The sequence below is a fragment of the Impatiens glandulifera genome, chromosome 6, assembly GCF_907164915.1.
Source record: "Impatiens glandulifera chromosome 6, dImpGla2.1, whole genome shotgun sequence".
Classification (NCBI taxonomy): domain Eukaryota; kingdom Viridiplantae; phylum Streptophyta; class Magnoliopsida; order Ericales; family Balsaminaceae; genus Impatiens; species Impatiens glandulifera.
Window position 1 is genome coordinate 14896819 of NC_061867.1, and position 16949 is coordinate 14913767.

The 16949-nt window shown below is 29.7% G+C and overlaps 1 protein-coding gene across 1 annotated transcript; it reads right to left on the minus strand.

Moving 5' to 3' along the window:
* On the minus strand, nt 1-1071 carry LOC124943229 (F-box/kelch-repeat protein At3g06240-like). Its single transcript, XM_047483775.1, has one exon. It carries the CDS (start codon nt 1069-1071, stop codon nt 1-3), a length of 1071 nt encoding a protein of 356 aa, XP_047339731.1.
* Nucleotides 1072-16949: the final 15878 nt, after the last annotated feature.

Consider the following 16949-nt stretch of genomic DNA (forward strand, 5'->3'; position numbering starts at 1 on the left):
CTACTTTGGAACATCAAGAGAGACAATACTTTCCATGTAAGTGTATACTTGGTGACAATAAACCCCTATATCCTCTTCTGATTTCTGTTCTAAATTATACCAAACAAGCCTATTCTTCATTAGAAACAGTATTTTCTTACCACATTTTGAATATGCAATAACTTCAACATCAGGAAACTGGTACCCGGAACCTACTGTTGGTGAAAATGTAATCAATTTCGACCAATGTTCATTCTTCCCACCGTATTCCTTCAACAAAAATATATCCACAGTGCACGAGTAATAATGACCAATTGCGGAAAGGCATCCTTCTAAATTACTTAAATATAAACAGAAATGAGAACCACTCAACTCAGGCGGTGTAATTACTCTATATTTCTCTGTCCCAAGATCAAAGGCAACAATTGCTCCTTCACTTTTTGAATCTAATCCCATTCTTGATATCCAGTGCATAGCTCCACTAGTTATGGAATCTCCAATGCTACTAATCCTCGGAGGGTAGGGAAACTTCTTTGGACTATGCCACGAATTTGATTTCAAACTATAAACATTAATCTTATAATTTTCTTTATTTTTATTTATAGGAAACAATAGTTTCACTACCTTGTAATCATTATTGATGTTGTCGTAACCAAATCGATAAACCCAAATCCAGCCTTTTTCATCAGCAATCGATGCAGGATAAGGAAGTTGTATAGACTTTTTTGTTGATGGATTCCATAAAAATACCTTGGGTGTATCACCGTATGTTTTTATGCAAAGCAAGCCATCACAAGAACCACAAATCGAAGTTTTATGATTTGGATACCGCAATTTAAAGTAATTCATCTTCACCGGTCGAAGAAAGCTGTGGGAATCAAAATCCACCCGAAAGTGATCGCAATAACTCGTGAAAAAAAGGCGGCTAAGGGTGCTCTTGGTTTGAAGTGATTGGTTAAGATGCAATTTGATGAAATAAGAGTTACTGATTATGGCAAGCCAAGATTTAGATACACATCTAAATCGGAGCAGATATCTTACACGCAATCGACAAAGAATCTCTTCTATAATCTCATCCGATAGTTGCACCATCTTCTGCAAACTGAACAATGCAAAAGGAAAAAGGAAATATTGATATCATTAAGATATTTGTATTGAGTTTATATATGCCCCTTCCTTCTAATAATATTATATAAAATAATTAAAAAAAATTGCTGTGAAACATTTTTTTTAAATGTCAAAAAAGTAGTAACACAATTTCAAGACAAGATAACCTGGGTGGAATTAGGATTTTAAATCTAACCGAGCTAAAAATATTTTCATAAAATTTAATATAACACATTTTTTTAAATATTCCATGATATATTAAAAAATAATAATCGTTTAAGCACAACGAAACAAATCATCGTATCAGAAAAATAAAATACCTAAAAGAGAAAAATAAATATTTTAGTCTAAATATAAAAAAAAATAAAAAAAAAGAAGAGCATAACATTTACTATTGAAGTTGGAATTTACTATTTTTTGAAATATAATATTCACTTGTAATTAAATCCGAGTCTATAATTGAATAAATTCAGATCTCAGATACACCGACAACATAGGTTGATATGGCCTAATTTTAATGTAAGTTCATCTAATTTCATAATTATTTTTTACATGATGTCGTCACATAAAAATACGCAATCTAAAATCTCGTTCAATGATAGTTTAATGAAACTCAACTCTTTATGATTTATAATGAGATTCTAGATTCTAATAGAAAATTACCATTAAAAAAATGGTTGAATTTCAAAATTCTTAATATCTAAATATATTAGATACTATTAAAATTATTATCGGAACATTAATAATGTAAAACGATTCACATAACACAAATTATTACAAAATTGAATTTATACAAACCTGGTGAGAGAATGAATTTTAATATAAGTCGGCAAGAATTCTTCGTTCAACCTTACAAATTATAGAGATATAATGATCAGTGAGAAAAAAATTAAAGTTTTTAAACTATTATTGTGACTATTATTATTAGGGACATATTTTTTTTAATTAAGTTGAAAAATTATATATATAGCTTAAATTGAATTTAATTAGGAAGGGATAAATTATATATTATTGAGTGAATTATTTATTTAGGAATTAATAAATTATGATATTCTTTAATTATGAGTAAATATATTATATAATATATTAGTATTGATTGATTGATAATTTTTTTTTTTTTTTTTTAAAAAAAATTAATAAATTAAATACAGTAGTTTGGTTTAGTTATGAATAAATATAGTATATAATATATTAGTATAGTATATTAGTATTAAGGAATAAGGATATATAACATGGTAAGGGCCACCGGGCTAATTATATAGAATTAATAAATTAGGAAGATATATAATTATATATTATATAATATATTAGGACTCATATATTAGGATTAAGGATCTTGGGCCTCCGGGCTCTACCTCTAATGTAGGCTCGCCCACCCGGAAAATAAGTGAATATATATAATATATATGATATTATTTTAATTTTTTAATATAATTCAATAGTTGTTTATCATATATATATATATATATATATATATATATATATATATATATATATATATATATATATATATATATATATATATATATATATATATATATATATAATAATGCTTAAAATTTAAATGTTTAAAATTTAAACTAACAATAATCCACTAATCCACTTAGACACCACAATAATTTTCTGTTAGTAAGCATCAACAATTAACTATAAACACCAGTATTTTAATTATTTAATTTATTCTCTTTTATTTATTAAAATAAATTGCAGTAAAAATTATGTTTGGGACAAAAAGAATATTTTTCTTTTTTTTTTATTATATATATATATATATATATATATTTATCTATTAATTTGTAATTATATATTTGAATTAATTAATTTACATATTTTTAAGAGTAATAATTGAAAAAATTAATAAATCAATAAATATATTTATAACATGGTAAGAATTAAAAAGTCAAATATAAAATTTATTAAGTAATAATAAGGAGAATAAATAAATCAAATTAATAAAATATATAAAATTATATTTTTAAAATATATATATATATTACTAAACTGTTATTTTTTGTTAAAGTTCTCTATTTTATTTCTTTTTAAATTTTGTTTTTTCTAGAAAAAATTAATATTTGAGTTCTATTTATTAGTTTTTAGTTTAAATTAGAATAATATCTCATAATGATCTAATTTCAAATAAAGTAAATATTTATAATAGTTTTATAATAAAAAAAAAATTAAAGAGAGAAATAATTAAATATTTATTTAAAATAATAAAAAGTTGAAAAGAGAATTTATTAAATTCTTTTAGATCACATCTGCTATAATTTTTTTACTCCCTTTATCATTACTCTATAAATATATTCTCTTAATTATTTTTTTCACTTACTATATATAAATAAAATAAATATATAATATTATATATAAATTATGAATAAAAAAAATATATATATTTTATATGCTTATATATATATATATATTTGATAATAAAAATATATTATATATTATATATATATATTTTTTATAATTAATTTTATATAAATATATTTTATCTCATATTTGTTTTAATCTCAATGTTCATATATTTTTATAAACATTATATAACACTATAATATAATATAATATAATATAATATAATATAATATAATATATATATATATATTATATATAACACCAATATGAAATAATATAATATAATATAACATAATATATATATATATTATAAATAATAAATAATAAAAACTAAGTTTTCTTTTTTAATTATTTTTTCTCTGGTTATATATATATATATATATATATATATAAATATATATATATATATATATATATATAAATATATATATATATATATATATATATATATATAAATATATATATATATATATATATATATATAAATATATATATATATATATATAAATATCTTTGAGTAAAAAACCAATTTAAAATATGGTAATTTTTTAATTATATTTTTTTAATGCAGAATAATAACATAGCATCACTCTTCAAAGTCCTAACACCCACTTAAAATATGACAAATCTTCAATACATACTGAATTAGAAAAAACATTACGACAATATGAGTTCATGTTAGTGGAAATCACATAAAAATTTATAATATTTTATTTGAAACACAATGAATACCAAGATTTATACATAAATATATCCATGAAAATATAATCCATTACAAAAACTATATGTCAACGTTTATAACTTGTATTAGTTCTTTATTGAGATATGGGTAATGCATATATTATGTCAATCAATAATATAAAGATTAATTAACCTCACCTGTTCAGAAAAAAATATACAAAATTGAAATTAATTAGTGGTCTTATCAATCTTATTATTATTATTATTATTATTTAATCACTAATCTATATAATAACTCAAATTTGTAGGTTTATTTTCACATTTCAATCATGGAGAAAAGATAAATTTATATATATTAGGTAACATTTTTTACCCATAATCTTGCAATCTCATATATATTATCTTCATGTTATATATTAAAATAAATTCATTTATAAAAAAGAAAAGAGAAGAATTAATGTCAATATCTAAAAGTAGAATACTAATTCATCTAGCTAGCAACATACAAATGTCATGATTACTATCTTCCTAAATTTTATTTAAAAAACAAACTTACATTTTTAAATTTTGATTCTATTAATATATTTAGACGTTATATAATAATTGCATCTAATATCCTTACTAATCATATAAAATATATTTTTTTATTAATAATTTACCAATAATATATATATTCTCACTAATTATATAAAATATATATTTTTCATCATTAATTTTCTATAAATACATTTTATTTTTTATCATACATTTTTTCACTCATATTATATATAAAATGATATTAGAAATGTTTAAAATATTATTGCCTTTGGTTCCTACGGCAGTGGGTCCAATTTTTTGTTTTGTATCTGATTTTTGTAATTGTGTTTTCTTAATGGAAAACAATACATGATCCTATTTATTATCATTCGAGAGTTTCAAATAACACAAGTTGGAAAATGATCTAATAGATAGCTAGAGAGAAACAGTCACGGTTGATGCAGCTCTAATAAGTGGTTTGCTTTCAAATTTGCACATCTAATTAAGGATGAATTCTCTTTGTTGTTTTGGAATTTTAAGAAGGAGGCTCAAAAGCTATTGAGCACATTATCTGCAATTAGTGTCGTCCTTGAGGATTCTGAGAGAAAGAACGTGTCGGGAGAAGGACAAACAAACTGAAAGATAGCATATGAGGTTCGAGACATCATGGATGAGTGCACCTTTGAAGATCTTAATTCGTCTTCAAGTCAAAAGACGTAATGCCTCCTCTTCTTCGACCAGGAACCAGGTAACCAACTTTATCACCCATCCTTTTAGCAATACAAAGACGCGTCTAAAAGTTGATCACAAAATTAAGGATGTTCAAGAGAAACTAAATCAAATTTCTTAGGAGCGCCAAAAGTTACATTTAAAATAATATATTTATGACTAAAAAATAGACAAGTTTACTAAGGAGAAGAAATAGATTATTGATATTAAGTTGGTCATCAAAGCCATCATAGGAGCAAATAATGAAACTTCCCTGAATATTGCAACAAATGATTCAAGATAAATTGAGAGGGAAAAGATACCTGATTGTATTTGATGATGTTTGAAATGTAAACAAAGATGCATGAAATCAGTTGAGATCTACCCGGAAGCAGTGTGAGGGAATCCCAAAAATTAAATAGTAGCTTCTTACCAATATATAGTGTGGATTAAATGGTGCGTTCACCCTGATAATTACCAGGACACGTAAAAGAAATGTGGCGGAAATCATGAAACTGTTCAACATTTTGAATTATCATCGCTATCTGAAGATTGTTGTGGGTTATTATTCAAGGAACGAGTACATTTGTGCATGGAAAATCAAAAGTTCCAAACTTGATTAATATTGATAAAGAAATAGCTAGAAAATGTAAAGGTGTTCCCTTAGCTACAAAGACATTGGGAAGTCAATTGGGGTTCGGAGATCTCAGAATATGAAAGTTCGATCTTGTCTATTCTAAGGTTGAGTTACTATGACCTCCTTATCACTTTATCATTTGAGAAGATGATTTGTGTTTTATGCTACATTTCCACAGGATAATGAAAATAAAAAGGAGAGATTAATCCAGTTGTGGATGACTCATGTTTAATTCCTCAAGTTAAAAACTAAGAAGTGGAAAATGTTGGGAATACAATATGGAAGGAGTTGTGTTGGAGATCCTTTTTACAAGACAACAAATTTGATTGTTGTGGATTTTATGAAACATGTAAACCCAATCTGTTATGAAAGTTGAATGTTATACAATGGATGTTAATAGCTCAAATGATGGTTTAGAACGAGAAATTCGTAATATAACAATAATGGTTCATGAGTTAGACAAAACATCAGTATTTCTCTTATGAAAATTGGGGGGTTTACAATCAATAATGATCAATGGCCCGGATCATAGAAATTTAACAAAGGAGATTTTGAGTGTCTTAAAGGAACTTTTGTCTTTACGTGTTTTTAAAGTAAACCACAGTTTGTAATATCAAGATTTACTTTACATGGGATGTCATCTTAGATACATAGATATTTCCTATAGAGATAACAACATTGCCTAATAGTATTTGATCTCCTGAACTTACGACTCTGAAACTCAATTATTGTCACAAGGTTGGACGTTTGTCAAGAAATACAAAAGTCCTTATTAACGTGCAACATCTTCATTTAAAAAATTGTAGTGTATTAACATATATTGTCACGGTGCCTCAATATTCCTAGCCCAACGGGAAGCTCAATCGTCTAAGTAAGCACAACCCAAGGAATATTCTAGTTGGAGGCATGTTCTAGATTAGTGTCATTAATTGATAGTTAAAAGACATAACCTAGATTAGTGCATCATTAATTGACAGTAAAAAGGCATGTCCTAGATTAATGAGTCACTAATTGGCAGTTAGGAGGTCTAACCTAAATTAGTGCACCTAAATTAGTGCGCCACTAATTGACAATTAAAATGAATGCCCTAAATTAGTGCGTCATTAATGTGGTAGCCATAATGAGTCCTATAAATTCCTCAACGGTATTACTTTGTAAATCACCAAATATTCAAGTTATATAATATTATTCTTTGTAATAGTTTATTATCTCTCTAAAATTCTTGTGTCATTTCTAATAAGCATCGAGTGTTACTTAGAGTAAGGCTGACTAGTTACTTGTTCTTGTAAAGATTGTAATTAGTGCCGCACGGATCGTTGGTGGAAAGACCGAGCCCTTGACAAGTGGTATCATGGTAGAATGATGAAGAGATCAAATTAAAGTGCAACTACTAACAACGTGGATGGAGTGGAGAAACTTTCCCAATAGATTAGAGATGATCTTAAGAACCCGAGCCAGGTTCAAACGGGAGGATCCAAAAATACCAAAGAAAGGGGAGATCAAGAGATGCTATTGGTGACATTATCGCCAGGTTGGAGAAAGTAAAACTCAATGTGGCTTACAGACAAGATAACTTCGGAGATCTAGAGGAATGCATCGCCGAGCTCAAGAAGGAGAGAGACGAGCTCCAAGAAGGGATGCAAGGTGCCTTGAACGAGGGTTTGTCCAAATGTCAAGAGCAAACTCAGATCGTGGAGTAGACCCTCCTTAGAGAGATTAGTACCTTGAACGAGAAACTCGAGGTAATGAATTATAAGTTACAAGCTACTAAAGAGGATGTGATGTTACTCAAGAGGCGGTTGCGCAAGTGTGCGGACGTGTGCCTATAGGAGTTGTGAGAAGAACACAAAAGAGATCGACAACTTCTTCTGGGGTCTGAATCAGTACTACAAAGCACTCGACCTAGTGGAAGAGGTAAGAAAGATAGATACTGCCACGATGTACCTAGAAGACACCGCAATGATGTGGTGGAGGAGAAGAAGTAGTGACATAGAAAGAGGTCTTTGTTCTATCAGTACCTGGGAGTAATTCAAGAAGGAACTCAAGAGACAGTTCTATCCTAAAAAAACCATTCGAGAAGCAAGGGCCAAGTTACGGCGGCTCTCACATAGGAGGAGTATCAAGGAGTATGTCAAGGAGTTCATCGCTACTCTCCTTGAGATCCCTAACTACTCAGACGACGAAGCCTTGTTCACCTTTACTGATGGTCTACAAATGTGGGCAAAACTGGAGTTGAAACGACGTGGTGTCCCAAATCTAAACACCGCTATTTTCGTGGATGAATCTCTTGTCGAAATGAGAAGGCAAGAGAAACCAAAGTTGATCTATGAGAGGAATGACAAGGGGGAAAATGGTGGAGACCATATCTATAATAATGAAGACCTACTTAAGTCTACCAAACCCAATGGTAAAGGAGATCGGGACGAGAAACGTGGAGAGAGACCCCAGATAAAGTGTTTCTTTTTTGAAGGGTCGCGCAAAGAAAGAGAGTGCCCTATGAAGAACAAACTATCTGCATTAATGGAGGAGAAAGAACGCCTTTATGATGAAGCTCGATTGAGATCGTTAAACCAACTTAGTGCCATTACAATAAAGTTTGAGGAGCCAAAGTCCGCAAAAAAAGAACGACTATTCGTGGAAACAAAAGTAAGAAACCACATGGTTAAAGCTTTGTTGGATACGGGAGCCAACAACAACTTTCTAGAGGTAAAGGAGGCGGGAAGATTGGGGATCAGGTACACTAAGGAGTAGGGGTGGCTTAAAGCAGTCAACTCGGCACCAAGTGAAACTCATGGAGTTGCTCGTAATGTAAAGGTCAACTTGGGGGAGTGGACTGGCTTCTGGATTTCTCCATTATTGACATGAACGATTACAAAATGGTTTTCGGCATAGAGTTCTTAGGCAAGGCAAATTCCTTCCTACTCCCTTCTACCAATACTATGTACATTCTAGAGCAAGGCAATACTTACAAAATACCTTTAACAAGAGAGGGTAAGAGAGAAAATAGACACTTATCGACCATGCAACTCTCAAAAGATGCGAAGAAGACCCACCCATCATCTTTTGTCACTCTAGAAGAAGATGAGAAAGGTACGTCCAAAGAGTAGATACCTCCAGAAGTTACAACTGTCTTAGAGAAACGCCAAAATGTAATGCCCACTAGATTATCAAAAAAACCCCACCATAAGAGAGAGGTAGATCACAAAGAAGAGTTAATCAAATGTACTAAACCATCGGCAACGGTTCTTTATCGCATTAAAACCTCCCAAATTGGAGGAATTGAAGAGGCAACCGGAGGATTTCCTCTTCAAGAAAGAGAAGTGAGAAATAGTCAAGGCCGCCAAAAATATAAAGAAATGGGAGGACAAGAAGAGAAGACACCTGGAGTTCGGAGAAAACCGAGTGATAGTAAAACTTCTCCTCCATCAAGGGAGACAATTTTCCAAGTTCACAAGGGTCTTGTGAGGCAATACGAAGGTCCTTTTTAGGGAAGAAATAGGTTGGAAAGCTAGCATATCGCTCAAAACTTTTGTTGTATTTGGAAACATCATTCAGACATACAAGGAGGATGCGACGAGGACGTCGCCGAAATAAGTGGGGGAGAATGTCACGGTGCCTCAATATTCCTATCCTAAGGGGAAGCCCAATCGTCTAAGTAGGCCCAACCCAAAGAATATTCTAGTTGGAAGGCATGTGCTAGATTAGTGTCATTAATTGACAATAAAGAGGCATGTCCTAGATTAGTGCGTCACTAATTGATAGTTAGGAGGAATACCCTAAATTAGTGTTCCACTAATTGGCAATTAGAATGAATGCCCTAAATTAGTGCATCATTAATGTGGTAGCCACAATGAGTCCTACCTATAAATACCTTAACGATATTACTTTGTTTACACCCCTAGGTAAGTATTACAGTTAGTTTTTTCAAATTGAAATTGAAAGCATACATACATATTTTGATAATTTGTTCATTCAGGAACAACAAATGGTGATGCATATAGTTCAAACCTATAAAAGGAACTGAACCGATACATTCCAATGCTACAGCTTTCGGTGATATGTCCATTTGTGAAATGACAATTATTTATAATTTTATGGAAGGAATTGGATATGGGAATTTTAGTGGAACATTAAAGGATATAATTTCATCAACTTTAAGGTGCATTCTTTTGTAAATGTTTAGTTATTATGATTTGAATTAATGAACGATATATTGGTGAAATTGTTAGAGTTGATTGTTTATCTAAATGTCACAAGAGCAAGGCTTATGGATGGAATTTTTTAATGTGCAATATGAATATTGTGCGAGCATAAGATATGAATATTTCTCAACTAGTTTTTAGGATATGAAGAAGTAAAGATCTCATATTTATTTTTGTTTGTGGTTTTAATTATTTATTTAAAGTGAACTTATTTGTTTAAAAATTATTCGTCCCATAATAGAGTTTTACTTTTGTTAGAACGCAAACAAGTGTCACAGTATAAACAAGACATTATGCGTTGAAATATATGAATAGTTTTCTTGTGGGAGTATTGCTACAAGTTGTTTGCTAAGATGATTCCCTTATTGAGATAAAACTTTAGAAGTCAAAGATTCCATCTAAGATATCGTTCTTTGGATGAAGCGTTATTCATAATGGAATTCTAACAGATGATATGTGCATGAAAAATGTTATATTATGGTTAGTCGTTGTCGTATGTGTTAAGAAGAGGTTGAATCGAAAACTCACTTACTTTTGCATTATGGATGAGTGACTAGTATTTGGAGCATTTTATGGAGTATTACTGAGATTCATTGAGTGATGCCCAATTCTTTAGGTAGTTACTGAGAAGTTTGGATTGATGTGGCTGATATGACAGACCTACATATTTTGGTTACCATCCCAATTATTCTTTGGTGTACTATCTAATTTGAGAGAAATTGTGGAACTTTCAATAATCGTAGTTATTCGACGCGTATCATTCATAATACTATTATTATGATATTTTTTGAGATTCGTTCAGGAAAACCAGTAGAGTTTGTCGGAGAGTTAATTGTTCTTCTCGTGGATTTACGAGCTTGATAACATTTTAAATATTGTTTTTTTTTGTCATTTTCATGTCATGCTTTTTCATTGTGCTTAAATAATTTTTTATTTTTAATATACATGGACCTTTTTTAAAAAAAATATGTTTAAAAATTATTATCAAACAAAACTACAATTATATAGGTTTTTTTTTTTTTTTTTTGGGAAAACGACTTATTTTCCATTTTATTAAAAATCCCAAAAAGGAAGAAAAAAACGGACATAGTTCCTTTGCTTTATTCTAACAACTTAAAATAAACCAATTTTAGAATATCAAAGAAACATACATAAACCATACAAAGAAACAAGTCTAATGAATTACAATCAATCAAACACTTATCTTTTATCTCACTTTGACTTTTTTAAAACTAGTGACTGATATTCTCCATTATTGACATAGACTCCATTCTCGCTCACTCATGAGAATTCCCCTCTAAGTCTACATAAGCGCTCCACAATCAAACACAATATCACTCCAAACTTCGCTTACACTTCTACGGACTTTACCAAATATCCACGCGTTTCTTTCGGCCCATAGATGGTAGACTATTGAAGCAAATCCGCACTTGAATACACTTGCTGTAAATTTATTGCCTTTCGCTTTGTTTAGGCCAGCAACTTTGATATCCTCCCACGCTCCCAAAAATCTCAATAAACCCATAGCCGAGACAAATTCACTCCACACTACCTTAGTAAATGGGCAGCCCCCAAGTAAGTGATCAATGGACTCCTCATTCTCCTCACATAATAGGCGGATAGCATCCGGTATATCCTTGTATCTTCGAATACGGTCCCGTGTATTAAGCCTCCCATAAAAAGCTAACCAAAGAAAGAAATCATGCTTCGGGATGACCTTCGAAGATCAAACAAGTGGAGCCCATCCAACAACTTGTCCTCTCTCTCGAATAACGTTCCAAACCTTGTTAGAAATAAGTTTCCCGCTTTCCTCGGCTTCCCATGAATGTATATCGGTTCTCTTTTGAAAATGAATGTTGTTGATATGTTCATGAACCCGCTGTTCCAGAACCCGCTTAAGGAGCGAATCCCATTGCCCATCTCTTACGTCTCTTACCGTGGCATCCAACCAAACCCTTCTTATATGTATATTTTGGAATTCTTCCTTAAGAATAAGTGGTCGATTTTTAAACCATGGGTTGTGCCAAAACAACGTGCCTCAGCCATCTCCCAATCGTATGTCGAATAACGATGTTATGTTATCTTTTAGTTTTAGAATATTCTTTAGAGACCAACCCACACCTTCCTTCACTTTGCTTGTCCAAACGCTTGCTTCTCATTTCATAAACCGAGACTATACTCATCTCACCCATAATGAACCCCGTTTGCGCTCAATTTCCCAAAGGTGTTTGTATGTGAATGCCTTATTCCATTCGATGCAATTTTTCAACCCAATGCCACACTCCTCTTTTGGTTTACATAAAACTGTCCACTTGAATTCTTTACCTCCTCTCCCGCGACTACCCCATATGAAATCCCTCATCAATGTGTCTAATTCTTTCATCACTTTCTTCTGTTGAACAAGTTGTTGCGCCCAATAACCGATGATTCCCATAACCACGCACCTAATCAACTCAATTCGGCCAGCGTATGAAAGTTTCTTTGTTGCCCGTGTTCTTTATCTTCTCAATCAATGGCCGACAATGTATAATATGTAGTTGCTTAGCCATCAAAGGGATCCCTAAATATCGCACCAGGAAGCAACCCTCCGCTATTCCCATGACTCTATAGATTTCCGCCTTCATCTTCTCACTAACTCTGTCATAGAATGGCAAATTTTCTCCTCATTAATAGTCAAACATGTAATATCAGAAAAGAAATTTAGCACATCCCTTACCGTTTTTATAGAGTCAACGTCTGCATGCGCGAGGATGAACATGTCGTCGGCAAAGCACAAGTGGGTAATCTCTTCCTCCTCACAGAAAGGATGGTAGATGTATGGTCGGCTCTTTCAAAACATCGTAAAGATGTTCTCAAAGGCCTCCATGATCAATACAAAGATGTACGAAGAGAGGGGACCCCCTTCCTTACTCCGCTTTCACCCTTGAAATAGCCTATATGAATCTCGTTTACACTCACAACAAAATTAGAAGTAGATATGCATTGAAAGATCCAATCGATATAAATACAAGGAAAACCAACAACAATCATGAAATCACATATGGTATCCCACCTAACCGAGTCAAATGCTTTTTTATATCAATTTTAAAAACCACCCAAAGGGATATATTCTTTTTTCCATAACCATCTAGAAGGTTCTGTATGAGTAATATATTATGAGAAATAGTTCGACCGGGGATGAATGTAGGCTTCATGAATGTAGGCTTCCCTAGACTTACTATTTTAGATATGATATTTGTAAAGCGTTTAGACAGAATTTTTAAAATGATTTTATAAATGACATTACAGTAGGAAATTGGTCTAAAATTATGGAGTCTTTCGGGTATCGAAGTCTTAGAAATCAAGGTAAGGACTATAATATTCCACTTTTTCAATATCTTTCTATTCTGGAAGAATTCCAGCACACCCTCAATGACATTGTTACCCACAACATGCCAGTTTTTCTTGAAGAACTCGGCATTAAAGCCATCCGGACATGAGCTCTCTTATTCCCATTAATGCTAAAAAAAAATACTGCCTTAACCTCCTCCTTTCATGACAAATTTAATCAAATCTCGATTGTTCCCTGCTGATATTCTTTTGTCAATGATGTGGTAGAGTGTATTCAAATAGCTAGGATATTGTTTTTTTTTTTTCCGCCTATGAGCCGCTTATAAAATTGGTCAGCAAGGTCATGCACGTATTTCCGATGTTTATGATATTTTTTTTATAATTTCAAGTAAAAGTCTAGATTTTACATGTTTTCAATTGGACAACAATTTAGATAATTTTTTAAATTATTTATTAAACTTTTATATATTTAAATTTTATATGACATATAATATATTTGTAGTATAGAATTGTTTTGAAGATAAACTGATTTATCTATATCCAAATTAGATATCCATCTCTTGTATATCTTGTTGTCCAATAAGATAAAAGAGGGAATAATTTCATTTTTATTTTAATAAATAATTTGATTCAACAAAACAAAATATTTGTTAAATTTATACTTTGGTTATAGTTAATTTTTATATACTTATAATAAATATAAGATAAGGTAGTCAATAAATATATTTTTAGTTTGTCCAATAATAAATATAAATTTATTTTTACTAAAACTAATACAATTAATATAAATATTTAAAAAATTATTAATTGATCGAATGCCAAAAAATATATAGTAAAAAAACTTCAAAATATATTTTTTTTCTTTAATAATCATAATTCAGAATTTAGTCAATTCCGAACTCAATTCAATCCAATTTAAATTAAAACCGAAATAGTTAATCTATATCCGTCTACCACAAATCAAGATAAGATCACTAACATAATTTAAAAAAATGCATAAGAAGTGACTAATTAATAACTATAAGTATTTTTAGAACTAAAAGTTTATCAAAAACAAATGTTATATTTAGATTCGTCAAAGAAAACTTAAAATGTGAATTCTACTAGAAAAGGAAAGAAAGCTACAAGTATAGATTTGTGATAGGTTTTACTTAAAGATAATTAAGTCATTAGTGTACATATTAAATAATTAATTATTACTTCCAACTTATGTATTTTAATATATGTCATGTCAATTATTTTCTGTAATTCATGCAATTTTGAAAAATAATATTTTGTAACGATGACAATTATCTTTAAAAGTAGTTATAATAATATTGTAATTGATTTTATTTATATTTAATATAAAACTCTAATGAAAGTAGGTGTAGAGTGCGGAAATATTTTGTCATACTTGTTAATGCTATACAAAATATATATAAATGAGTTTTTCCAAATGAATTAGCTACTTTTAGTTACATTTTCACAAATAGAATTTATATATTTCAGTTATCAACCATCACATTGATATAATCATGATTAACCATTAAACTTTAAAGAAATAAATTAAAATGTATCTCATTATAATTGAAAATTTATAATCTCTTTGCAAAAATTAATAATAAATAAAAATATATATTTAATTTTTACAATACAGTATAAGTTGATGTAACATCATATAGATACAAACTTGATTACCTGTTTTCTCAACAATGAATTTTAATTGATAAGTCCTTTTTTATACAAACAAATAAATTCACCATTAAATAAATTAGCATTAATTTCGTACATTTGCACAGATAAAAATACATATATAATATTATTTATTTATAAATATTAAAGTAAAATTAATATTATTCAAATATAATTAATTTAAAATTAGTTTTAATTGGTAAAAATTAAGTTTAAGTCTAATTATAAGATCAATCTATCTTTCATCACCGTCTATTTCTTTCTTTCTAACTAATGATTTGAATTGTTTTCTACAGTTTTGCAACCTATCCATTCCATCCCCTACTTTATATCGTATTCATGATATCTGCTTGAGTTTTTTTCTCTAAACTTGAATTGAAGTGTTTGATCATCTGCTAAAGATGTGGAAGAATCGTTTTCATGATATCTGTTAGTTTTTCAAATTAAAATTGAAAGCATACATACCTACTTTGATAATTTGTTCATTCAAGAACAACAAATGGTGATGCATGGGCATATAGTTTGAACCTACAAAAGGAGCTGAACCGATAACATTCCAACGCTGCAGCTTTCGGTGATATATGCATTTGTGAAATGAAAGTTCTTTCTGACTTTATGGAAGGAATTGGACATTTAGTGGAACATCAAATGATAGAATTTTATCAACTTTAAGTTGTATTTTTATTTTTGTAAATGTTTGGTTGTTATTATGATTTGAATTATTGAAGGATATATATGCGAAACTATTAGAGTTGATGTCACAAGAGCAAGACTTATCGATGGAATTTTTTCATGTGCAATATGAATATTGTGTGAGGTTAAGATATAGATAATTCGCAACTAATTTTTACGATTTGAAGAAGTATAGATCTCATATTTATTTTTGTTTGTGGTTTTAATTATTTATTTAAAATTTGAACTTATATATTGAAAAATTATTATCAAACAAAACTTCAATTATATAGATTATGGATGACTCATAAAAATTAAGAATATAATATTTTTTATCTTAAATATTTAAATTTTAATGTATCTAAATTAATAATGAAAACAATTTAATTATATTAACAAGATTTATCGACACATAATAATTTTCTAACGGCGCAAATATATGAGTCGATAAATCATTTTACTGGCTCATAATTTCCTTTTATCGGCACAAGTTTATGTGTCGGTTAAACCTTTTACCGACTCCACTCCTTACAACTAATATTTATGTGCCTGTAAGAAATTTAGAGGCACATATATACGCCGGTAAAGCTCATTTTTAGTGTCGGTAAAAGTTCTTTTTGGTGTAGTGTTTCTAATGGTTTCTTAATTATTATTTTTAATTATATATATAGATAGATATTTTTGGATGATGAAATAGTAATTATCAATTTAAAAAAAATGCTAGACATTTCAATCAAGTATGATATAATTTTAAATTATTGAAAATTAAGCCTTTCAAGTTATACTAAAACTTCAAGTTATACCAAATAAGAATATCCTAGCATTTTAGAGGTCCTGGTTTTCAGCTCGTCAGTCGACAAATACTGCTTGCCTGATTAACTGTGTTTGTTGGCAATGTGTCTAACACGCGAGAATGAATAGCACTCTAAAAGAGAAACAAAACCTAAAGTTCTAAAAAAAATATTCTCTCACTCCAACAATATTTTTTAACTATTTGTAACATAAGTAATATTTCTGACATTTTCATGTTCTAAGATAGTTATTCAAAAATCTCTTCTAATTAGGAAGAACAAATAAATAAATAGCATTTGGAT